Source organism: Neovison vison, chromosome 8, assembly GCF_020171115.1.
Source record: "Neovison vison isolate M4711 chromosome 8, ASM_NN_V1, whole genome shotgun sequence".
Classification (NCBI taxonomy): domain Eukaryota; kingdom Metazoa; phylum Chordata; class Mammalia; order Carnivora; family Mustelidae; genus Neogale; species Neogale vison.
In genome coordinates, this window is record NC_058098.1 from 14,322,654 (window position 1) to 14,347,194 (window position 24,541).

General features: G+C 55.4%; 1 protein-coding gene across 3 annotated transcripts; it reads left to right on the forward strand.

Moving 5' to 3' along the window:
- The first annotated feature begins 4,085 nt into the window (after positions 1-4,085).
- ZNF335 (zinc finger protein 335) lies at positions 4,086-24,298 on the forward strand. Of its 3 annotated transcripts, XM_044262928.1 has the most exons (28): positions 4,086-4,351; positions 4,492-4,742; positions 6,054-6,294; positions 7,137-7,214; positions 7,441-7,740; positions 7,832-7,966; positions 8,735-8,881; positions 11,088-11,340; positions 11,421-11,598; positions 12,565-12,677; positions 13,735-13,753; positions 13,883-13,999; positions 14,081-14,157; positions 14,254-14,414; positions 15,126-15,358; positions 16,275-16,368; positions 16,489-16,583; positions 19,887-20,146; positions 21,089-21,200; positions 21,287-21,661; positions 22,459-22,601; positions 22,683-22,837; positions 22,928-23,031; positions 23,109-23,186; positions 23,383-23,466; positions 23,556-23,621; positions 23,706-23,787; positions 23,874-24,298. In XM_044262928.1, exons 2-28 carry the CDS (start codon positions 4,542-4,544, stop codon positions 23,999-24,001), a joined length of 4,029 nt encoding a protein of 1,342 aa, XP_044118863.1. In that variant the 5' UTR covers positions 4,086-4,351; positions 4,492-4,541; the 3' UTR covers positions 24,002-24,298. The 3 variants fall into 3 exon arrangements, with proteins under 3 accessions (XP_044118863.1, XP_044118861.1, XP_044118864.1); XM_044262926.1 differs by having other exon boundaries at positions 4,086-4,742; XM_044262929.1 differs by having other exon boundaries at positions 4,086-4,742; positions 8,735-8,878.
- Positions 24,299-24,541: the final 243 nt, after the last annotated feature.

Consider the following 24,541-nt stretch of genomic DNA (forward strand, 5'->3'; position numbering starts at 1 on the left):
TGGAGTTTGAGGCCAGGGAGAACTGCCTGACAGCATATACATTATGCGGCTCCTTCCTAGGTGTGGGACTATTTGGGCCACTTAATTTTTCTGTTTATCTCGAATTCATTCACTGCCCTTCTGCTCCACTCCTTATGGCAAAGGCTGGTCCATGCGAACCATGCCTCCTGAGCTCCTTTGACAACTGGCTTCTGGTTGTTTCGGCCAATGGGAAGCCTTGGAGAGATCAGAGTAAGAAGAAACAGAAGCTGGGGGATTTCTCCCCGTCTCTCTCAGCCTTGGAGGTGGGGAGTGGTTGCAGCAATTTCAAGGTCTCCTCCGTAGGTACGGGTCCTGCAAGAAAGGCCCACTGTGGTCCCTGCTTCTCTCTGGGTGGCTCTGGTTTCTGGTCTTGGGGATGCCATCTCCTCCCCGTAGAGCTCCAGCCCTAAGCGAGAGAGGGTCTTGGCTTCCTGAGTTGCTGCTAACCTCGGGTTTGCCTCCGCTTCCCCTAGTTGATTTCTGCTCACCGCACAACTTTGTAATGAACTCTCCATATTAGATTCCCTCTTTAGAATCATCTGGTATGGGTCTCATTTTCCAGGGTAGACCCCTGACACTCTGTGTCTCTGTTTCCTAGCCTATAAAAGGAGGGTTCACTGATTCATTCAACAGATAGGGATCTAGTGGCTTCCTCATGACTGCAAAACTGTGCTAAGTGTTGGGAATATCACAGGAAACGAGATCCATTAAAAGGCATAACAGCCACACGCTGCCCATCCTTCATGTCTCTGCGATGATCAGAAGAGGTGCTTGCATAAATGTCCCCTGCTGTCTGGGTTTCAGGAATTGCCATCACCGGCGAATACTGCTCGGACCACAGCCTGTTTTCTGAATCCAAGTGTCCTGGTTCTAAGGCCTTGCCCAACCCTTCCTCTCCCCAATCCTCAAAGAGAAACATTTCGGACAAATGAAAGGAAGCCTTAATTTACACCACGGGAAGTCAACTTAAGGGATTCATTATCTCAAGTAGTGGTACAGTTTTAAGCTATAAATAGGTTTTTAAGAACAGGTTTAGCTAAACCCGTAGATGGCCGTGGGCACGGAGACAGAAGGTAGTGTTGACCCCAGAGCACCCACCTGCTGACTGTCTACTCTTAGCTCTGCTGCCCTCCTGGGGCATCTGGTACAGTGGCGGGAGCAGTGGACTGGGAGGGAGGAAACCAGGGTTTGAATGCCAGCTCTGCTGACCAAGTACATGACCTTGGACAAGTCACTTCGTTGCTCCTGAGCCTATTTCCTCATTGGTCACATGGGAATATGGAGAGTATCTAGGATCTCTGGTTGTGATGATTCCAGGTTAAAAATGCAGGTAAAGCCCCTCCTGTTCATAGGGTACCTGGTGAGCACACAGTAAACACTCCCAGTGCAATTATTACTTGCTGCAGGAGCTCTGGCCTGGAGTGGCAACCCTCTCCATTAGACCAGGAAACTTGCTGTGTGACCTTGAGCAAGTCACTTTCTTTCTCTGGGCGTAGCTTCCTCATCTGTAAAATGGGAAACTAGCCCTGCCTGGCTCAGGAAACAACAGTTCAAGTGTCACCTGTTCATACAGTTACTGCATGAGCAACGGCACAGCAATCTGAAAGTGTGGCGTTTTCAATGCCAGCTCTACCCCCTACTTAGATTCCTTTCATACTCTGTGCCTGTTTCCTTGTACATAAAGTGGAGTTAATGACAGCAACTACCTCACAGCGGGGGTTGTGACGTAGGTAAAGTGCTTAGAACAATGACGGGCACAGAGCATTGTAAGTGTTGTGATTACTAAGCATACAGCACAGGGCACCGAAACTGCTTGGGGCTTTTGAATGCCACAGACCTGTGTCCGTCCGCATCCCACCCTCCTGGTGGTGTGACCTTGGACAAGTCACTCCCCCTCTCTGAACCTCTCAGCTTCCTCTTCTCTAAGATGGAAGATGATAACAACCTGCTTCCTTAAGGCACCAGGATGCAGCAAAGCGTGTGTGCCGTGTCTCACATGTGAGCGGCGCTCATTTGCAAGTGCTTCCCTCCTCTTCACCTCGTGGCTCCCCTCCTCAGCATTCTCCTCCATGGTTCACTTTGTCTTTCTGACCCAGAGCTTCTTTGGTGCTTCTAAGAAGTCTCCCCCTCAGAGGGGAGGCAATAATGACAAGCAGCATGTTTGGGTGGGAAGAACCCTGGATATGCAGTCAGAAAACCAGGGTAGGCTTGCTTGTCTTTGTAATGGAAGGATTCTGATATGCTGTTTCCAAGGAGCCATGACCTTGGGTCTAGAGAGTTCCCTCTCTGGATCTTGGGCTCCTCTTCTGTTCCATGATGAAGTTGTTACCTTTTGCATTGTGATATCCTGCAACCCTGTGATCCGGTGGCAAAGGCCAAGGTTAGGACTGAGCCTTAGTTGGGCTGGGGATGGGAATGCGTGCTGTGGGGCTACAACATCCTTGGGAGAGGTGACATGGTCAGAAGCAGGATATATCCTACTGACAAGTGGTGAGGGTTGGGGGTGGCTCTGGAGAGGTGAGAAATCAGGTCCTCATTGGAAACCTGTGCAGGGAGTGCAGAATCAACCTGCTATCGTGCCACTGTTGACCTAGCTTTCCAGGCCTACTCTGGGGGCCTGGTCCTGCTGGATGGGAGGGAGGGGGTGAAGAGGGTACCCAGCCCATCCAGAGGCCTCATGCTCTATCCCCCCTATGAAAACCTGCTTCTAGTAAAGGACCAGGGAAACGCCCTCATACTCAAGTACACACAAATTATAACAGCTCGAAGCACACTTTGCCTTTTTAAATAGGGTTGATTTTTTTTTTAAACAGTTTTTTGAAGACTTCCTCCCCTCGACCCATTTATATTTTTCAATTGAGGAAAATAACTCGTGTAACACAGATTTAAGGACAAACCAAGGCACCAGGCCCCCTCATCAAATGATATATAGGCTTAAACAGAAAGTAGTGCCAAAAAAAAAAAAAAAGAAAGTAGTGCCAAAGATGGCATTTGCGGCATCAGAAGAGCGGCCAACCTGAAGGGCTGCAAAGCAGGGCTGTGAAGGTTGTCTCGACCTCCAGCTCTACTAATGTCGTATGACTAGAGTTCACTAAGGGCCGGGTATTGACTCCTCTGCATTTCCCCGAATCTAGCTACTGGCACTTGCCTCCGGAGTGCCCTTATGTGACTTTGGACCAGCCACTTCCCATCTCCCGGCCTCAGTTTCCCATCTGTACGAGGACTGTATGTTCCCCTCCTCCCAGGACACATCAAACCTAATTAGGAAGGATTCGATTAGGCTCGATAAGAGCGTTAAGTCATCGGTCCTGAGCCAAACGAAATGACTAATGTTTATTCCTCTCCGGCCAAGTCAAAACCTCCCCGGCGCCGCACACCCTTAGCAGCTGTTCCGGGAGGGGCGTGGTCAGGCCGCTGAGGGCCACGCCCCCAGCCCGTGGGGCAGCCTTCGCCGCGCCCAACCCTGCGGCCTAGGGAAGGGACCCAGCAGTGACGTCACATAACCACTCCCAGAGTAGCCCTCCGCCAAGACAGAAAGTAGTCCCCAATCCATCGCGGACTCTGTCACCCATACTTCACAACATATAAAATACTAGACTCTCTCTGGACTGGGCCATGGTTCTGAGGCCTCAGAGGAAACTTCTGACACACCGGAAAGCTGTCTTTCTCTGGGTCGGCGTAGGAAGTAGTCCCGGCCTACGGTGGGCCGACGGGTCCCTCCGCAGCGGGGGAAAGAGGATGGCGACCTCGTCGATGCCGGAGTCGGAGAGGAGTGCGGCTACGAAAGCGTCAGGTGAGCATGGGGTAGAATCAGGTCGCCCCACTGCACCCTGTCGCGAAGTGGGGGCAGACTGCGGGGATAGCCGGCGGCGAGCTCCCGGGCCGGCGGGGCTGTCCGAACAGGGCCCCGGGGTCCCAGGCCCTTTAGTCGCTCTCGCACTTGCCTGAGCGGAAACCCGGCGCCGCCACAAGATGGCGTCGGGCCTGGAGCGCAGGCAGCGCCGGGGACAGCCCCGAGTCGCCAGGCCCCGGGACCGTCGCTGTCAGCCCCCTCCGCATGGGAACCAGGGGAGGGGGGAGCGAGCCACTGACCCAGGGGGCCTGCGGGCTGTACCACCGACCCCGCACCCGGGGGAACTCGGGGGGCCGAAGGGCTAAACCACTGGGCTCGGAGCCGGCTCTTAGAGCGAACCACGCTGCGGGAGTCATGGAGGAGAGACGAGGAGGGTCAAGATTACCGGCCATTGACCACCCTACCGGGGACGGGGAAGGGCTCCAGACTGGGAGGCCAGGCTTCTCGGTCCTCTTTTCCCGAGGCTCCTGTCTCTCGGTACACGAGAAAGCCCCTCCCCGTCGGAGACTCAGTCTTTGCACCTGCAAAATGGGCACACGGGCGCAGCTGGGTGGGCCGTGGTTGCCCGGGCCGGGGAGGAGGCCCACCTGTTCCAGCCCGCTCACCTCCTCTCGCAGAGTGAAGGATCCAGATCCTGCGCCTCGCTGTCAGGCGGCTCCCCGAGCCAATGGAGGAGAACGAGGTGGAGAGCAGTAGCGACGCGGCCCCTGGTCCTGGCCGGCCCGAGGAGCCCTCTGAGAGCGGCCTGGGCGTGGGCACCTCTGAAGCGGTGTCGGCCGACAGCAGCGACGCCGCTGCCGCTCGGGGGCCGGCGGAGGCCGACGACTCTGGTGTGGGGCAAAGCTCCGACCGCGGCAGCAGCTCTCTGGTATGGACCTTGCTGGCCGGCGTGGGTGGAGGCAGGGACCGCAGGAAGCATGCCTGGCAGCCAAGGGAAGCAGCCAGAAAGGCTGGCTTGTAACTAATACTTGTTTTTGGTTTATCGTGTGTCAGGCACCTCGCCAAGCCCCTAACATGGATTTTCTCATTTAAGCCTCATACCTCGTAAGGGGTATATATCACTCTTGCACATCTTAGAGGTAAGGAAACCGAGGCACAGAGAGCCGACAGAGCCAGGATTCAAATCTAAGCTGTAGTCTTATCCACTCCACTACCTACTGTCCTCACTCTTTGAGATGCAGGTGTCCTGCTTCAAATCTTGGCTCCCGACTCTGATTCACCGGGAGCCTCATTCTTCTGTCTATAAAATGGAGCAGGAAGACCGGCCTCAGAGGGAGTACTCTTGGACACGTTCTGTGAAACCTTTATCATTTCCTCCTGGCTCTCTGATCTTGGACAAGCTACCCTACTTCTAGCTCAGTTTTCTCTTCTGTAAAGAGGGAAGGGATAAACATATCTGCCTCAATAGGGTTTTTGTGAGGATTAAATGAATTAAGACATGCAAAGCAATTAAAACAGTGCTCAGCACATAGTACGCATTCAAGAAGTATTACCCATTACTGTTCTTATTACCTGCAAGATAATGAATGACTTCCAAGGCATCACAGTATAGAGCTGTCCAAAAATGAACCCCCTTTTGGGGTCCAAAGGTTTTGTTGATTCAGCAGAGATGGGCCTACCATGTGCCCAGCTTGTGCTGAGCTCTGAAGATACAGCAGGGAACAAGGCAGATGTGGGCCTGGCCCTTATGGAAAGTACAGTCTGACCTAGGAGACATTACACTACAGAGGGAACCATGATGAGGGGACACAGGTGTCTGTAGCACCCAGGACAGAGAGGTCCTCGTTTGGCCTGGGGGTCAGGGTTAACTTCCTAGAAGAGGTACCAGCTAAATGGTGGTGAGAAGGCTGGGTAGGAATCAGCCATGGTGCAACGCTGAGAAGCATTTCAGGCAGAGGGAAGAGCTAATTCAAAAGTTCCTTGAAAATAGCTCTGCCAGGCTGTTGTGTAGGTGGGGATTATGGGGCCTCTTACCTGACCAGAGTCGGAGACCCTGGAACTTGTTCTTTGGTGGCTCTGTGACCGAAAGGCATCTACCAGTCATCAGTGGGCCTGACAATGTGGATGGCTCCACTCACCATGTTTTTGGGCCACGGAGGTCGATCTAGTGGGTGGCAGGTGACTGCCTTGCCCCATCACGGCTCCTGAAATTCCTCTCTCCTTGTTTCCTGTCACCCAGGAGGAAGTATCTGAGAGCAGCTCGAGCACAGACCCCTTGCCCCATGGCTACCTGCCTGATTCATCTTCTGTGTCCCATGGGCCAGTGGCGGGGGTGACAGGTGGCCCCCCAGCCCTGGTGCACTCCAGCGCACTCCCCGACCCCAACATGCTGGTGTCCGACTGCACGGCTTCTTCCTCAGACCTGGGCTCAGCCATCGACAAGATCATCGAGTCCACCATTGGGCCGGACCTAATCCCAAGTGAGTCCCACAGAGGCAGCGAGAGTGAGCCCATGAGGCTTTCCTGTGGGGTCTAGCAGAGCCAGCTGTGCAAACTTAGGCAGATAATCCTATCGCTCCAAGTGTGTCACACGGACACAGTAGCCCGTGTCTCATAGTAGTAAATGAGGTGAAGATTTCTGGAAACACTGTCATATCGTGCTTGGCATTGATAAACACTGAATGAACATGGAAACTCTAATACCTGGCTATGTACTGGGGTTTGCTCTAAGCACTTTACATACAGTACCTCATTAATTCTCCCGGTAACCCCAAAAGAGGAGTGCTATCATCCTCACAGCCTAGAAGAGAAGTCTCAGGTACAGAGGACCCACTGAGACCAGCAGGTCGGGGGCCACAGGCTCAGAGGGGAGCTTGTGAGAGTCTGTACTCTTGATTTACCGCACTGAACCCTCCGTTATCAATGGTGTATATAAAGGCCACAGACTTCAAAAAGCCTTGGGGTCATGTGGGAAGCCAAGCCTGAGAAAGTGGTAAAGGGGCTAGGCCTTGATCTTGGGGGAGTTGGGAGACAGGGAGGGGGACTCTCCAGGTTTTAGTTAAAGGTCAGAGGTGGGGCAGCTGGTGTAGCCGTGGCATCTGCGATGGTGAGCCAGCTGCTCGGTCAGCCTGTCACACCAGCCCTCCCTCCAGCCCTGCTCCGGGCAGGGGTGCACGGGCAAGGACGGGGTGCAAGTGAGGCTTGTGGGGGTGGGGTCAGGGCAGCGCAGCTGGATCGTAGTTGGTGCAGGTGAGCCAGAATGAGTGTGGGCAGTAACAGTTGTCATTGTCAGCTGGGACTCCCCTCCCCCATCTCTGCCCAGGCTGTATCACCGTAACCAGTGCTGAGGATGGCGGGGCTGAGACGGCACGGTACCTGATCCTGCAGGGCCCAGACGATGGTAAGACCCTGGGCAGCAGCCCCGGGGAGCCGTGCAGTGAGTGAGGGAGCTGGAGAGGGAGGCTCCTCCACAGACACACTGTGTGATCTTGGCAGGTTTTCTGCTGCTCCCTCTCGGGGGAGTTGGGTTCTAGGATTCCTGGTCCTGCCTGGGAGGGGCAGCTGTCACTCGTGGTCCACCTGCCCCTCTGTTTCCCCTCCCTTCTGATTCCCTCACCCACCCGCAGGTGCCCCCATGGCTTCGCCAATGTCCAGTTCCACCTTGGCCCACAGCCTGGCAGCCATCGAGGCCCTGGCTGACGGCCCCACATCCACGTGCCTGGAGCCACCAGAGGAGACACAGGGTAGACCCAGCTCCCCCGCGCAGCCACCCCCAGGCTCTGGCACCGAGGAGCCAGACCTGCAGAGCCTGGAGGCCATGATGGAGGTGGTGGTGGTCCAGCAGTTCAAGTGCAAGATGTGCCAGTACCGGAGCAGCACCAAAGCCACGCTGTTGCGCCACATGCGGGAGCGGCACTTCCGACCAGGTGCACTGATAGCTGCCTTGCTGGCTGGGCTGCACGGGTTGGGGTGGAGGGCTGAGACCCAGACGTGACAAAGCTTCTCTGATCTTTGCAGCAACGGCAGCTGCAGCTGGGAAGAAGGGGCGCCTGCGGAAGTGGGGCACCTCAGCCAAGACCCGGGAGGAAGAGGGGCCAGAGGAGGAAGATGATGATGACATTGTTGATGCCGGCGCCATCGATGACTTAGAGGGTAGGCCACCGTGGCTCCCAGGCGTGCCACCACCATACCCATCTGCAAATACTTAGCTGCATCTGGCCCATGTGGAGAGCTGGGAAAGAGGAATCGGCACAGGTTCAGCCATGCAGGTGCCTCCAGTATAAGACAGAAGTTGGGCATTGGGGTCAGGATCTCTGTGTGCAGTTGTGCAGGCTGTGCACTAAAAAAAGCACCCCATCTAAGAGGGCCACATTCACAATTGTGCAACAGAAGTAGAAGACCAGTCACGTGTACTTTTTTTGTAGCTATATTTAAAAAGGTTAAAAGATAAAATGAAGCTTAATCATAATTATCAGTGGGATATTTTACTTCCTCCTTTTTTTACTTGTTTTTGGAAATCCAGTGTCTCAGTGTAGACCAAGCATGAGTGCTCAATTATATATGGCTAGTGGCTCCTGCACTGGAGAGCATCGTCATCAGAGTCTGTAGATTTGAATGTTTATTCCAACTGTTTTCTAACAATGGCTGTAAAGTGTCTTAAGGAAGGGGCATCTTTTTCTAGTTCATGCAGTGGTGCTGAGTTAGTGGTAGGAGTCTGGGAAAGTGCAGAGAAAGGATTGCAGGGGCTTAGAGGTGCTCAGAGCCAGTGGGAGGTGAGGAGGGCTTTCTGGAGGTGGCATCAGCTGGTTGGTGGGCTTGGAGGAGAAGCAGGCAGGGATGGGAAGAGAGCCTTGGGCCAGGGGTCAGCCCTGAAAGGACGGGCCCAGGACTGATACCCACCTTCTCTTGCGGTCCCCACAGAGGACAGTGACTACAATCCGGCTGAGGATGAGCCCCGGGGCCGGCAGCTACGGCCCCAGCGCCCTACTCCCAGTACGCCAAGACCCCGAAGGAGACCTGGCCGGCCTCGGAAGCTGCCTCGGCTAGAGACCTTGGACCTCCCAGGTGGTGAGAGTTGGTCGTAGGTGGGGCCACCTGTCCACCTTCTGTAGAGCCTCGGGGACCAAGTGTGTCATGCAGGGGAGCACATAGCAAACCTAGGAGACCTTCGGGCCTCTTCGTAAAGGGCCAGCCCTTTCAGACCAAGCTGGAGAAACCCTGAGTTAAGAAGAGATAGGCTCCTCAGTGGTAAAGTGGTAAGGTGTCACAGCACAGGAGAAGTTGGAACTTTTATAACTGAACTAAGAAGATAGAAGATAAATTTTATTTTTTTTTTAAAGATTTTATTTATTTATTTGACAGACAGAGACCACAAGTAGGCAGAGAGGCAGGCAGAGAGAGAGGGGGAAGCAGGCTCCCCACCAAGCAGAGAGCCCGATGTGGGGCTGGATCCCAGGACCCTGGGATCATGACTTGAGCCGAAGGCAGAGGCTTTAACCCACTGAGCCATCCAGGTGCCCCAGAAGATAAATTTTAAGTATGATTACTGAAATGAGAACCAGTCTGACCTAAAACTGACTTGGAGCATTACAAGCTGTGGACTGGAAAGCCCCATGGGCATGATGGCTCTGCCACCTACTGGCTGTGTGACCCACAGCATGTGACTTTGCCTCTTGAATCCCTGTTGCCTTTTGATGATTGGAGGTGATAACACCTGCCTTTCAGGATTGCTCTGAGGTGTAAAGACACAAAAATACGCGGCAGCTGTTTTTGTATATGGAGTCTAGGGGAGATTCTTAGATTTTTTTTAGCATCCTTTTAAAAATAAGATTTTAAAAACCTTATTAAGGGACACCTGGGTGGCTCAGTTGGTTGAGCAGCTGCCTTCGGCTCAGGTCATGATCCCAGCGTCCTGGGATCGAGTCCCGCATCGGGCTCCTTGCTCGGCAGGGAGCCTGCTTCTCCCTCTGCCTCTGCCTGCCTCTCTGTCTGCTTGTGCTCACTCTCTCTCTCTCTCTCTCTCTGACAACTAAATAAATAAAATCTTTAAAAAAAAAAAAAAACACCTTATTAATATCTGTATGGGAAAGCTCACATATCCTAAGTGTCCAGCTTAGGGAATTTGGACAAGGGGAATACCGCCATATAGCCAGCACCTCTTTCAAGAAGCAGAATGTCACCAGGATTGTCTAGATCACTTTTCATTTTCTTTTTAAAAGATTGTATTTATTTAAGAAAGAGAGAGTGAGCGAGAGAGGGTGCACAAGCCAGGGCAGCAGTGGGGCAGAGGGAGAGGGAGAAGCAGGTTCCTCGCTGAGCAAGGAGCCCAATGCGGGGCTCAGTCCCAGGACCCTGGGATTGTGACCTGAGCCAAAGCCAGGCACTGAACCGACTGAGCCAGCCAGTGATCTAGGTTCACCCAGGTGCCCCTAGATCACTTTTCATTCTTAAATTGTTACATTGAGGAAAGCCCTGTGTGGCTCAGTTGGTTAAGTGGCTGCCTTCAGCTCGGGTCTTGATCCCAGAGTCCTGGCATCGAGTCCCACATCGGACGGGGCGTGGGGGTGGGAGGGTGGTCCCGGCTCAGCAGGGAGCCTGCTTCTCCCTCTGCTTCTGCTGCTGTTCTGCCTGGTTGTGCGCGCTCGCTCGCTCTCTCTCTCTCTCTGTGACAAATAAATAAAAATTTAAAAATAGATAAATTTAAAAATGTTACATTGGAATGCTGCTGATGTTTTTGAGGGTAACACATTCAGATTGCTCAGACTTCTCGAGGTTCTGATTATGTACAGTGATGTGATACCTCCTCTCTTCTTCCTGTCTGCCCTCTAGCCTGCCAGCCTCCCTAGGGAAAACCAATGTTAAAGTACCTGCTGTCACTTCCAGACTCTATAGAATGTTCCCATGAGGTCACTAGCTCAGCAGTCATCACCTCCACTTGCCAGATGAGAAAATGAGACTCAGGGCAGCGACTTTGCCCGAGGACACACGGAAGTCCCGTGTACAGGCTCAAGCAGTACACGGGTCTCTCAATAGGGAGGTCCCAGCTCTTTTGCTGCTGCTGCGGACTGCTGGGCGGGGGTTGTGCTGTGCTAGTCGGCGGCCAGTGCCCACACTGCCCTCTAACTGTGGGCTGCCTGCACCTGTCCGGTGACCTGATGTCCCCATCAGCAGTCTGTGACCATGGTTTAGGGAGATATTTTGGCTGGCCTCTGGCACACCTGTCAGCATCTGCCCTGGTGTGTCTGTAGCTGATTTGCACCCGTGTCCATGGCAGGTGTGGAAGGAGAGCCTCTAGTGACTTCCCAGAGTGGACAGAGCCCTCCAGAGCCCCCAGACCCCGAGGCTCCCAGCTCCTCAGGCCCAGGATGCCTGGTTGCCCTGGGCAAGGCCGACAGGGCCCCCGTGGACCCCGGTGTGAGCCAGTCAGATGCGGAGAATGCGGCCCCCTCCTGCCAGGATGAGCCTGCTGCCCCGCCCCGCCGCCGTGGCCGGCCCTCCAGGCGCTTCCTAGGCAAGAAATACCGCAAGTAAGTAGAGCAGGGATGGGGGTAGGGGAGACAGCCGGGGGCACAGCCCAGCCAGACTCTCCCCTGTGCCCTTCTGGCAGGTATTACTACAAGTCCCCCAAACCGCTCCTGAGGCCCTTTCTGTGCCGCATCTGCGGCTCCCGCTTCCTGTCCCATGAGGACCTGCGCTTCCACGTCAACTCCCACGAGGCCGGGGACCCCCAGCTCTTCAGGTGCCTGCAGTGTAGCTATCGCTCCCGCCGCTGGTCCTCACTCAAGGTACGCAGCATGGGGGTGGGGGCACTGGGATGGAGGCAGTGGCTGGCGGGCAGTGCCAAGATGGAGTGGTGCTCACAGGCCATTGGCGGGGCCCTCCTGCTCCTCCGTAGGGCACATTCAGGGGTGTGCCACTGTGCGCTGAAGTTCAGATGTGGGTGGCATGGGCAGTTGTGCAGGCTGCACACTGTGTAGTGGTGTCATCCTCAGAGGTGCTGTGCCCAGTGCAGACAGCAGAGATTTACTTGATCACCACCACACTTATGGGTGGATGACAGTAAAGCCGGGTTCTGTCTCGTTTAGTATGTTAGAAAATTATCCAGTAGATGGCAGTAATGTGTCTCAAGAAACGAGTTCCTTTTTATATCATTTACCTAAGGTGCCAGTGGGCTGGCTGCAACCCTAAGCCATTTTACCAGGGCATGGTAGACATACTTGAGTTCCATGCCCATGCAGCCTGAAGAGGTTGCGCGTATCAACTTTCCTATTTGACTGACCCAGGAATCTGTGGCTTGGCCTGGCCAAAGTAAGGCAGAGAGTTGGCCTTTGAGCGCAGTAGGGAGTACCTGAAGGACAGGCCAGAGCCCCTCTGCTTTCTGCACACAGTTCTTCTTCAAGACAGGGCCTGGAAGTTGTTCCCAAAACCCTGCTGGGGGACGGTTGTCCCCAGGGGCCGTGGGGAGGGCATAGGCTCTGGAGCTGTGCTGCTTGGGCTTGGCTCCAAGCTCTGGCAGTGACCAAGTCACTCGGGGCCAAGGTTACTTCCCTCTGAGCCTCCATCTCACATGGTGAGCCAGCATAGGGCCTAGCGCAGAGTAGGTGCCCTTATTGGGGAGAGTCCCCAGCCCTAATAGGCTCTAGCTCCCTCGTTCTGTGAGCCTGTGCCCACGGCAGCCCTAAGGCTGTGGGCACAGGTTGAGGGTACAGGGGAGGCCAAACCCAGCCCACTGTCGTTCCCCTCTATCCTAGGAACACATGTTCAATCACGTGGGCAGTAAGCCCTACAAGTGTGACGAATGCAGCTATACCAGTGTCTACCGGAAGGACGTGGTCCGTCACGCAGCTGTGCACAGTCGAGACCGGTCAGTGCGTGCAGGCCAGGGGAATGGGCCAGGGCGGGAAGCAGAGGCCCAGCATCACCGTGTTTCCCCCTTACTTGAGCACCCGCCCTGGGCCACGCCATTGGCAGCACTTACAGACAGCAGAAAGATAAGGCCGTTCATCCCATCTCACTTGACTCAGAGCAGTATTGGGGCTTGGAGGGCTCTTGTCCCGTCTCTTCCCTGCCGTGTGCTTTGTAAGATCGGGACAGTCATTGTTGAAGGGCTACCTAAAGGAGTTCAGGAAATCATCTAAAGGTCTTGTAGACTCCCACCTCTCAGAGCACGGACAGAGCAGACACAGGACAGCTGGGCGGAGGAACGAATCCTTAGGGGCCTGAGATTGCTCACCGAGTCGACATTAGATCTGCAGCTTCAGGAAGGAGTTCACTCCGCTTGGCGTGCTGTGTGAGCTGAGGTTGGATACAGTAGTTCACGAGGGCAGGGACTTTTTTTTTAGATTTTTAAAAAAAATTTATTTATTTGACAGAGACACAGTGAGGGAACACAAGTAGGGGGGGAGTGGGAGAGGGAGAGAAGCAGGCTCCCTGCCGAGCAGGACTCTGGGTCCATGGACTCTGGGACCATGACTTGAGCTAAAGGCAGATGCTCAACACCTGAGAGCAACCCAGGCGCCCCAGGAAAATGACTTTCAAACTGTGCTTGTGGGAAAGCCTGCTCTCTCTGATGCTTACGGGTTTTCTTTCAAAAAAGGCGGGGCAGGCAGGGGAGAGGTAAAATTATGGACATCAGTTCAAACACCTGTTTCACTAACTCTTTCTGCGGGACTTCTCAGGGCTTTAAAATGCACATTTTATTTTGTGACAAAGCAAGGAAGAAGGCACCATTCTAGAATTTATTTACAGCATGCCTCTTAGCATTTCTTAGCGAACTCCACTTGGGGAAACCCTGCTCTGGGAGAAGGGCTTGGTTGGGCATTAGAAACTCTCAGAGCTGAGGGTGGGTCCGGTCAATGGGAGAAGGTTTGAGGTGGGCTTGGGGAAGCAATGGTCTGACTCCTATGCCTTTCTGCCCCCAGGAAGAAGAGGCCAGACCCGGTGAGTCTGGGACCCTGGCCCAGGAAGGGAGCCTGCTTGAGGGCTGCTTGTGAGGGTGGGGGCAGGAAGTAAGGGCTCACCTTCTCTTCTCCTCCTTTCTTCATCTGGTCCCTTCTTGTCCCTTCCCAGGCCCCAAAGCTGAGCTCCTTCCCTTGTCCTGTGTGTGGCCGTATTTATCCGATGCAGAAGAGACTCACACAGCACATGAAGACACACAGCACCGAGAAACCTCACATGTGTGACAAGGTGGCTGGGGCCAAGAGCTGGGGGCAGGGTGAAGGGGTCTCCCTGGACAGTCCCCCATCTAACTCACCCTACCCCTCACAGTGTGGAAAGTCCTTTAAGAAGCGCTACACCTTCAAGATGCACCTGCTCACACACATCCAAGCTGTTGCCAACCGCAGGTATATCCCCAAGGAGGGAGGGGGCCCCCAGGCTGGAGCACCCCGCCCCAGCGCCCCACATGATTGCTGAGCTTCCCTCCCTCTCACCACCGCCAGGTTCAAGTGCGAGTTCTGTGAGTTTGTTTGTGAGGACAAGAAGGCACTACTGAACCACCAGCTGTCCCATGTCAGTGACAAGCCATTCAAGTGCAGCTTTTGCCCCTACCGCACCTTCCGGGAGGACTTCCTGCTCTCCCACGTGGCTGTGAAGCACACAGGTCAGGCCAGCCCCGCCCCCACCGCGGTGAGCCCTCCACTCACCCTGCCCACAGTCGCAGCCTCAGTGCTGTCCTCTTCCTCCACCTCGGCAGCCCCTGTCCCACCAGCAGCCCCTGTCCTGCCGCGAGAGTGGCCTCGGCTGCTCGGTTATAAGGGAATCTCCCCCTTACAACTCAGCTTAGCCTGCTCTTCTCTGCATGGTCATGGGCCACCGTGTCCAGACTGAGCCTTCCTTGGCTGTGCAAGGGGCATCAGGAATACCTACCACGTGATGGTTGTAACAGTGAGCTCTGTTCCCTGAGCCCTGTCTGTGCTGGGTACCGGACGGGAGATGTGCTCACGGGGGCCCCGTCCTCACGCACGCAGAAGGTGCTTGAAATAGTTGGTTCGTTCTTCTCCTTGGGGCCTGTGCCTCTGATGGGCACGCTGGGGGAAATTAGACACGCCCGGGGGCCAGATTCCTGTCTACCTGGGGGGCAATGATTCATAAGAGAAGTGTGTGGTCCGTGATGTGAAACTAGGACTCTCCGAGGAAGGCTGTGAGTGTGGAGGGTGGGCCCGGTTCCTGTCTGGCCCTGGCCACCAGAACAAGCTGGGGCGCGCAACACTGGCGGGGAGACAGCTGGAGAGGCCCAAGGGCCCATGGAAGGCTTCCTGCCCTGGGGGTGAGTGGTGGGAAAGCCCAAGCGTCCGTCTGCCTGTGCCTACAGGGGCCAAGCCCTTTGCCTGTGAATACTGCTACTTCAGCACACGGCACAAGAAGAACCTGCGCCTGCACGTGCGCTGCCGACACGCCAGCAGCTTTGAGGAGTGGGGACGGCGCCACCCTGAGGAGCCCCCTTCCCGCCGTCGCCCCTTCTTCTCTCTGCAGCAGATTGAGGAGCTAAAGCAGCAGCACAGCGCAGCCCCCGGACCACCCCCAAGCTCCCCGGGCCCTCCTGAGGTAAGCTCAGCCAAGCAGGCAGCAGACAGAGGGGACTGGGAGTGGGGCATGGGCCAGGATGACAGTGTCCCATCACCTCTCCCATCCCCAGCATCCTCACTGGCATTTTGGGGACAACAAAATGGTCCCCGCCTCTCCGATTATGGTAAAGAGTCAATGAGATCACAGACCTGTCAGCCCTAATAAGCTCACAGTGGGATTGGCTTTCCAGGGCTAGAAATAGAGAATGAGACCTCAGTAGCTTAACGATAGTAGTTTATCATTCTCTCAGAAATGATCCCAAAGGTCAGCAGCCCAGAGCTAGTGTGGCAGCTCCATGGTCAGTCATCAGGGACCAAGCTCTGTCAATATTTTTTCCCAGCCATCCTAGGCATACGACTTCCATCTTTGTGGTTGCCTCATGGTCCAGTATAGCTGCAGGAGCTCCAGCCTTCTAGCCACATCCCAGGCAGGAAGCAGGAGGAAGGGATGGAAGAAAGGCAGAAAGGAAGCCTGCCATCTCCCCATCTGTCTTCCCGGTGAACTTAACCAGAAGCCCCTGCTTAGCCACAAGGCCACACTACCTAGCTGCAAGGCAGGCCAGGAAGTAGTCTTATAGCTGAGAACGTTGCTTCCCCCTCCCCTGCCCCAAAAGATGGACCACCACTATGTGCAGGTAGAACACAGGCTCACGGGTCAGCCTTGTGTTCAGACCCTAGTTCTGCTGCTTACTACTGGTGGAATCGTAGCCCGTTGCTTCTCTGAGCCTGAGTCTGTTCCTCGGGAGTGCTGAGCTGAGAAATCCTTTTAGATGTAGTCTTGTGAAGATGAAACAAGCCGACGCATGTAAAGCGCTCGACCGGTAGGAGGCGCTTGGCAACCAGTGCTTGCCTCCGAGCTGCCCCCTCTCAGGCTTGGCCACATCCCCACCCCACAGATTCCCCCAGAAGCAGCACCTTTCCAGGCACCCGAGACCCCCCCACTGCTGTGTTCTGACACGCTTAGTGGCGCCACCATCATCTACCAGCAAGGTGAGCTCTGGGAGAAGGTGGAAGCCTGGGGATCTGGGCGGGAGCCAGACTCGCGCTGGGGCCCCGTGACAGGAGAGGGGGTGGTGACCAGCTCTCAGGCTCACGTCTCCCCTAACCCAGGCGCTGAGGAGTCCACGGCAATGGCCACACAGACGGCCTTGGACCTGCTGCTGAACATGAGCGCCCAGCGGGAGCTGGGGGGCACAGCCCTGCAGGTGAGCCGCCCCTGGGCCGCCTCTCCATCCCCTAACCCCCTGCAGCCACCTTCAAGACGGGCCCTCAGGGCACCCCCACTTAGCCCCAGAGACGGTCCACCAAAACCACGGGAGCAAATGCGGAGGAGGGGGCTCCCCTGGGCCAGGGAGGTCCAAGGAGCTCCCGCTCAGCTCGCGTCCCCGTGACCTCTGCCGGCGTGGGTTAGCACTGCCCCTGTGGCTCCGGAGGCCCTGGTCGGCGCAGGCGTCCCAGCTCCGCAGCCTCCCTGTGTGGTGGGTCCAAGCCAGCTTCCCATCTAGCCTGGCGCCCTCACCCGGCGACACCTGGCACAGCCGGAAGGCTTCCGGGCTGTCTCCGCTCTAGCCTCTCTTGCCGGGGCTGGGGCACCTCCAGCCCCGGCAGATCCTCCCCCAGCTCCGGCAGATCCTCCCCCAGCTCATCGGAACTCCTCCCTCCGCCCAGCCGCCTGGAGTCGCTCTTACCCCCGCCCCCCACCCCCGCACCACCCCCCTCCTCTGAGGCAGGGAGAGCTTTGTTAGCCCCTGCTGACTCCCTGCCCCAAGCCTTATGAAAACATGTAGAATCTGTGTTTGAGATGTTAAATTCCAAGAACCTGGAGCAGTAACGTGCCACTGGGGGGTCTAGAAAACAGAATTCTGTGCAAGAGGGAGCCTGGTGTCAGACTGGAGCGCTTCCTAGGATTTCAGTGGTCCCTTTGGGGGTACATAGAGGTTGCACATTTTTAGATAGTTCAGTCTGTCTTTTATGGTTTTTGCCTTTGATATCCTTCCTAGAAAGGCCTCCTTCACCCCAAGATTATATGAACATTCATTTGTATTTTCTTCTTAGGGTTTCATTTTTTTACACTTAAGTCTTTACTCCACCTGGAATTTATTTTTGGTGTATGCAAAAAGGTAGGGGACTAACTTTACTTTTTTTCCCAAAAGTTACCCAGTGCAGTATATGAAATAATCTTCCCCAGTGGTTGCAGATGTCCCTTTTATCATGATGTCAATTGCCATGTGTCCGGACGGGTTCTGTTCTATTGCCCTGTCTGCTGCTCCCGTGTTCTTAGTACATAACATTTCCCCTCCCCGCCCCTGATTACAAAAATAGGTGTGTTTGAAAAAAAAAACAAAATGGACATTAGGAAATGTTCAATACAGAAAGTGAAAGTCCTTAACATCTCTCCCCACCCTCTGTAAATGGACTGATAAGCATTTCTCCAGTTTCATCCATGTACACACTAACACAGAGACATTGTGTTCCTTAAAAAAATGGGATCATCAGGGCCATCTGGGTGGCCCATTCGGTTAAGCGCCAGCATCCCAACTCATGGTTTCAGCTCAGGTCATGATCTCAGGATCAGGAGATTGAGCCCCGCATTGGGCTCCGTGTTCCACGCGGACTCAGCTTGAGATTCTCTCTCCTGCCTCTGCCCCTCCCGCTTATACATGCACGCGTGCTCGTGCTCTCTCCCTCAAATAAATAAATCTTTTAAGAAATGGGATCACACAATTCATGCTCATCTACAGCCCACTTTTCTTCACTCGGCACACGTGAGGCATGGTCTGGCCGCTGGCCCGCAGAGCTCCTCTCTCCACCAGTGCCACGACACATCTCCACATCACCCCGTCGTCCCCATGTTGTTAGGTTCATGCCGTCATTTACTGGTTGGTTGGTTCCAGTTCCTCATTAATCAAAGGCAGTGCTTTAGTGCGTGTATATTTCAGGTGCTCCTAAACATTTTTTAGTTTAAAAAAAGTCTCCTAGAAGTAGAATTGGTGGGTCTGAAGGTAAGAAGCCTCATAGAGATGTCAGTTTCTGTGACTGCCACTACTAGAGTGTATGTCTGTCCCTGCACCTTTGCCAGCACTGAGTGCTGGGTGTCTCCAGTCTTTTTATAAATATCTTCTACACATTAGAAGTATATTTCATGGTCTTTTTCTTTTCTTTTTTTTTTTTTAAAGATTTTATTTATTTGACAGACAGAGATCACAAGTGGACAGAGAGGCAGGCAGAGAGAGAGAGAGAGGGAAGCAGGCTCCCTGCTGAGCAGAGAGCCCGATGCAGGACTCGATCCCAGGACCCTGAGATCATGACCCGAGCCAAAGGCAGTGGCTTAACCCACTGAGCCACCCAGGCGCCCTTCTTTTTTTTTTTTTAATTCAAGTAATCTCTATACCCGATCATAGTAGGGCTTAAACTCCCAACCCTGAGATCAAGGGTCACATTCTTCCTTGACTAAGCCAGCCAGATGCCCCTCATGACCTTAATTTATAATTTTATGACCATAAACGAGATTGAACTACTTTCTATATGTTCATGGACCATTTATTTCTTCTCTGACTGACATGTTTGTGTCCTGTATCAGTTTTCCTATTAGTCTTTTTTTTTTTTTTTTTAAGATTTATTTATTTGAGAGCACGAGAACGTGCATGAGGCATGGGGTTGCAGGGGGAAAGGAAAACCTAAACAGACTCCCTACTGAGCCCAGAGCCCGACATGAGGTCCAGTCCCAGGACTCCAAGATCACAGTCTAAGCCGAAACCAAGAGTCAGATGCTTCACCAGCTGCACTGCCCAGCTGCCCCTGTTGGTCTTTTTATTATCACTTTGCAGAGGTTCTTTACATATGAAGGAGTCTTTTCTCTCTCGTATGCATTGTTAAATACCACATTTCTCTGTTTTCTGATTTCAGTTTATGGTTTGTTTTGCTAATTAGAAAAAAATCTTCCCACCCAGGTCATAAAAATACCCACCTTTTCTCTTCATATTTTTAGAGGTTTTTCCCTCTTATTATGTTTCAGTTTTTGATCCGTTTGAAGCAGACTTTGGAGTAAGATGTGAGGTCAAGCTCTTTTTTTTCTAAAATGATTTGCCACTTGTCCCTTTACCCTAGGATTTCTCAATCTTGGTCTTTTGTGCCAGATAGTTCTTTGTTGCAGGAGCCGTTGTGCTGTTCATTGTGGGCTGGTTAGCCGCATCCCTGACAGATAACCCCAGGGGGCCACTACCGGCCCCATTCCAAGTGCAAGACCCACGAATGTCTGCAGACTTGCCCAGCTGCCCCTGGAGGGCAGTGTCGCACTATCCTGGTCTTGCTAAGTTTATTTCCAGTTGCTGGGTGGGGCTTGGAGAGCCAGAGGGTGCTTTAGAAAGAGCATACGGCTGGGATTGTACAGGTGCATGATGGCAGCGCGGACTGTGGGCAAGCTTTGAGGCCGCGAAGTAGAGAAGGGCCCTGAACACCAGCCCCTCTGGCACAGCCCCTGCTCCTGACGCCCAGCGGGTCTGTTACAGGTGGCTGTGGTGAAGTCCGAGGACGTGGAAGCAGAGTTGGCATCCCCGGGTGGGCAGCCCTCCCCGGCAGGGGCCACTCCGCAGGTGGTAACTCTCCATGTGGCAGAGCCCGGAGGCAGTGTGGCAGCAGAGAGCCAGCTAGGCCCCCCTGACCTACAGCAGATCACCCTGGCACCTGGCCCATTCGGTGGGACTGGCTACAGCGTCATCACAGCACCCCCTATGGAGGAAGGGACGTCGGCTCCTGGCACGCCTTACAGGTGAGACCTGCTGCCTGCAAGGCCCCTTTAGTTTGGTAGGTGCGCTGGGAGGCCTCAGAGGAGGGCTCTGCCCACTCGAGCCTAGTTGGCAGGAGGCAAAAATCCTCACACACGTAACATAATGATCCATAGGAGTCCTATCTTTCTATCAAGAATCTACCGTTTCTTGGCCACTTAGATGTTCCAGGAACTGAACGTTTGGGGACTCATTTAAACCTTTCTTGTGAGGTCCACGTTTCTCTTATTTTACAAGTGAAGAAATAAGCCAGAGACATTGAGTGACTTGCTTAAGGTCAGACAGGCAGTGAGTGAGCCGTTGACCCCTTGGTTCTGGAGTCCCGTGCTCTCTGTTCTGGTGATCCCTAAGGGGCTGTCCAGTTCTGAGCTTCGACAGAGGCCTGGCAGCTGCACACGGCTTCCTCCACACTGAGCAAGTTCGGGGCAGAAATATTTGTATGCTCACTGAACTCCCGGGCCGTCTGAGAAAGCGTTTAATCTAAGCACTGTAGCGCCGCAGTGTGCCGTTGGGATGGGAATCCGGATCCCCGGGCAGACGGCGGGCAGCCCAGTCTCAGCATCTGCCATCTGCTCTTGGTCTCTGGGTACTTGCTGGGCCTGCCTCCCCACACCCCCCCACCGGCCCTCCTGCTGCTGCACCTGGCCAGACTGGCCTAGACCCCTGGGCTCTCAGCCTCACTGCCGCCCTGCCCTTCAGGGGAGCCCGGTGACTACTGCTGGTGCAGGACCATAAGTTGGACCTATAGTCACCATTTATGGAAGAGGCTGTTGAGGTTCAGCTGGAAAAGGGGAGAGCCAGAATTCAAACCAGGGAGTCCACCCGTGGTGGCAGTCACCCCTCCTTTGATGACTTTTCTGGGGAAGGGGACTCCTTCGGCCTTCCATCCCATTAGAATTCACTCCTCCCCTCTTTGGTGCCCACAGCGAGGAGCCCCCAGGGGAGGCAGCCCAGGCTGTGGTGGTGAGCGACACCCTGAAAGAAGCTGGCACCCACTACATCATGGCAGCTGATGGAACCCAGCTACACCACATCGAGGTGAGGCTTGGGGTGCCGACCCCTCCCCCATGTCCCGTCCTTCCCCCATCCTCCTCAGGACCTCATGCTCCCCCATCTTTCGACAGCTGACTGCAGATGGTTCCATCTCCTTCCCAAGTCCAGATTCCCTGGCCTCCGGAGCCAAGTGGCCCCTGCTACAGTGTGGGGGGCTGCCCAGAGATGGCCCTGAGCCCCCATCTCCAGCCAGGACTCACCGGGTGGGAGACCCCCAGGGCTCTGCCTCCCCACCTCCTGCGGCCAGCAAAGCCCTGAGCCTGGGAGTACCACCATCTCCACCATCGGCAGCCGCGGCCGCATCGAAGAAGTTTTCCTGCAAGATCTGTGCTGAGGCCTTCCCTGGCCGAGCAGAGATGGAGAGCCACAAACGGGCCCACGCTGGGCCTAGTGCCTTCAAGTGCCCCGACTGCTCCTTCAGTGCCCGCCAGTGGCCCGAGGTCCGGGTAGGTGCCGCCCCCCCCATGCCTCCCCTGGCACTCATTTGGCCACTTGTGTAACAGAGCTTAACTGAACTCCCCCCAAGCCGGGCCCTCTTCCCCTTCTAGGGTCAGAGAGGACTCCACAAGGTCTCAGCATTTGGGGATCTCAGTCTGGTGGGGAACCGATCCAGACAGGGTGACTAATGCCAGCAGTGTGTGTGGTGTGAACAGACTACAGGTGGCAGAGCAGACAGGGACTGGGTCATGTGGACGTGGGGTGCTGGCGCTGGCCAACCTGGGCCAGGGAGGGGGCAGAGGTACAGGGGTGGTGGCAGGAGGCACGCTTAGGGAAATGCCAGTTGTCTGGAGTAGAGCGCGTCCAAGGTACAAGGGAAGCGGTGGAGACAGTGTGGAAAAGGCAAGGAGGGCAGGTTCTGCGCGGGAGTCCTCCCCCAAAGGATTACCATTTCCAGATCCAACTGTGCACTGAATCCTTACAGCAGCTCAGTGAGGGGAGTAGGGCCCAGAACCCTAAAACGTCAGGGCTGGAAGAGCCCTTCAGAGGTCCCCTCATCTGAACATCTATCTCGTGTTTATACGGGGGTAAACGGAGTCTGGGAGCAGGGACGGGATTTTCTGAGTGACCTAACGACAGGCCCTGGGACTTGGTCCTCTTTCTGTACACGGCAGCGCCAGATCTTGGCCTGGTTTGTACTTGTTACACAGCTTGTCCCGACCTGCAGACAGGTTCCCCAACAGCTCTGTCTGCGTGGTGCCGAGCGGCCCCCCAGCCAGCGCCCCTGCCTCTGCCCCTTCTCCAGGCCCACATGGCGCAGCACTCAAGCCTGCGGCCCCACCAGTGCAGCCAGTGCAGCTTTGCCTCCAAGAACAAGAAGGACCTGCGGCGGCACATGCTGACCCACACCAATGAGAAACCCTTCGCGTGCCACCTCTGCGGGCAGCGGTGAGGCCAGGGACAGGCAGGCGGGGGCTGCTAGGCATGCGTGATGGGGCCGCCCCTGAGCCTTCTCTCCGCCCCCCTCAGCTTCAACCGTAACGGGCATCTCAAGTTCCACATCCAGCGGCTGCACAGTCCTGATGGGAGAAAGACAGGGACACCGACTGCCCGGACCCCAGCCCGGACCCCCACCCAAACCATCATCCTGAATAGTGACGAGGAGACGCTGGCCACACTGCACAGTGAGCTGCTCCTGGGGGACCAGCGTGGGGGGGCAGGGTATGTCAGGTTTCACCCGAGTCCTGTGTGAGCACCCTCCCCTCTCTGCCCAGCTGCACTCCAGTCCAGCCATGGGGTCCTGGGCCCAGAGCGGCTGCAGCAGGCACTAGGCCAGGAACACATCATTGTGGCCCAAGAGCAGACCGTGACCAATCAGGTGAGCGCCTGGGCTGGGAAGTCACGGGCCAGGGTTGGGGCACAGAGTCGAGGCTGGAGCTGGCTTGGTCCTGGCAGGAAGAAGCCACCTACATCCAGGAGATCACCACCGCAGACGGCCAGACGGTGCAGCACCTGGTGACCTCTGACAATCAGGTGAGCACCTCGGCCAGCACTGCCCTCCCTCCGCCTGCCCCCAGGCCCCACTTCAGGGAGGAACTGTGCTTTGCAAACCACTGCTCCGAGCCGCCATTGTTGATGGCGGGTGTCCCTGGCCCCCTGCTAAGTCTTCCTTGCTAAGCTCCTGATTCAGCAAGGCCTCCGCACCTGCCTCATCTCCACCCTTTTCCAGGTACAGTACATCATCTCCCAGGATGGAGTCCAGCACCTGCTCCCCCAGGAATATGTGGTGGTTCCAGAGGGCCATCACATCCAGGTAGGCCGGGCCTGGGCTGGGGAGGGCAGGGGAGGGCAGGGGAAGGGTGTATAGCCTCCTCAATCACCACATTGCCTTCCCCTCTGCAGGTACAGGAAGGCCAGATCACACACATCCAGTATGAACAAGGGGCCCCTTTCCTTCAGGAGTCCCAGGTAGGGCCTCTGGGGGGATCAGATGGAGCCGGGGCACAGGCAGAGCTTCTCCAAGGCCGTGTCTCACTGGTTTCTCCACTCTAGATCCAGTATGTGCCTGTGTCCCCAGGCCAGCAGCTGGTCACACAGGCCCAGCTGGAGGCTGCTGCACACTCAGCTGTCACAGGTATGGGGTGGGAGCCTGACGCCCATGGGGACCCAGGACAAGCTTCTGGGGCCTCAGGCTCACCGTCTTTTCCCCTCCCCTGGCAGCGGTGGCCGATGCCGCCATGGCCCAAGCCCAGGGCCTGTTTGGTGCGGAAGAGGCGGCGCCTGAACACATCCAACAGCTGCAGCACCAGGGCATCGAGTACGACGTCATCACCCTGACCGACGACTGAGCCCTGAGGGCCCAACACACTGTGGATATTGGGGCCAGCCATGCTGGGGGTGTGGGGGGAGGGGGACCCGCTGGGACTCCCTTCCCTGTTTCACCTAGGGTCTCTGCACACTGAGCAGCCAGTATCCCATCACTCTGAGAGAGCCAGACCTGTGCTGCTGGGTTTAGGGGACAGCCATGGGCCCCGGCCAGGACATGCCGGGTGCCCTAGCCTGCAGGCAGGCTTTGGGGAGAGAAATTTATTTTTGTTTGGATGGACCCACTGGCCCCTCAGTCTCAATAAAGGGACCAGAGTCCAGTCCTGACCATCTTATTTTTGTCTGAAAGGACTTGGGAAATGGAAGGAAGGAAGAGCCTATTATAGCTCAGGAGAGCTGCCTGGCCCCACAGTGAGGCCCGCCCTGCCCCCCTTTAAGTGTGGTGGCCCAGCAGCAGGGCAGGCCCGTGGGGCAGAGGCCTGATACTGGGAGAGATGGCTGAGCTGGTAAGAACCCCCTGAGCACCTTCAGACCTTCTTCCCCTCTCCTGGGCCCCAGGAGAA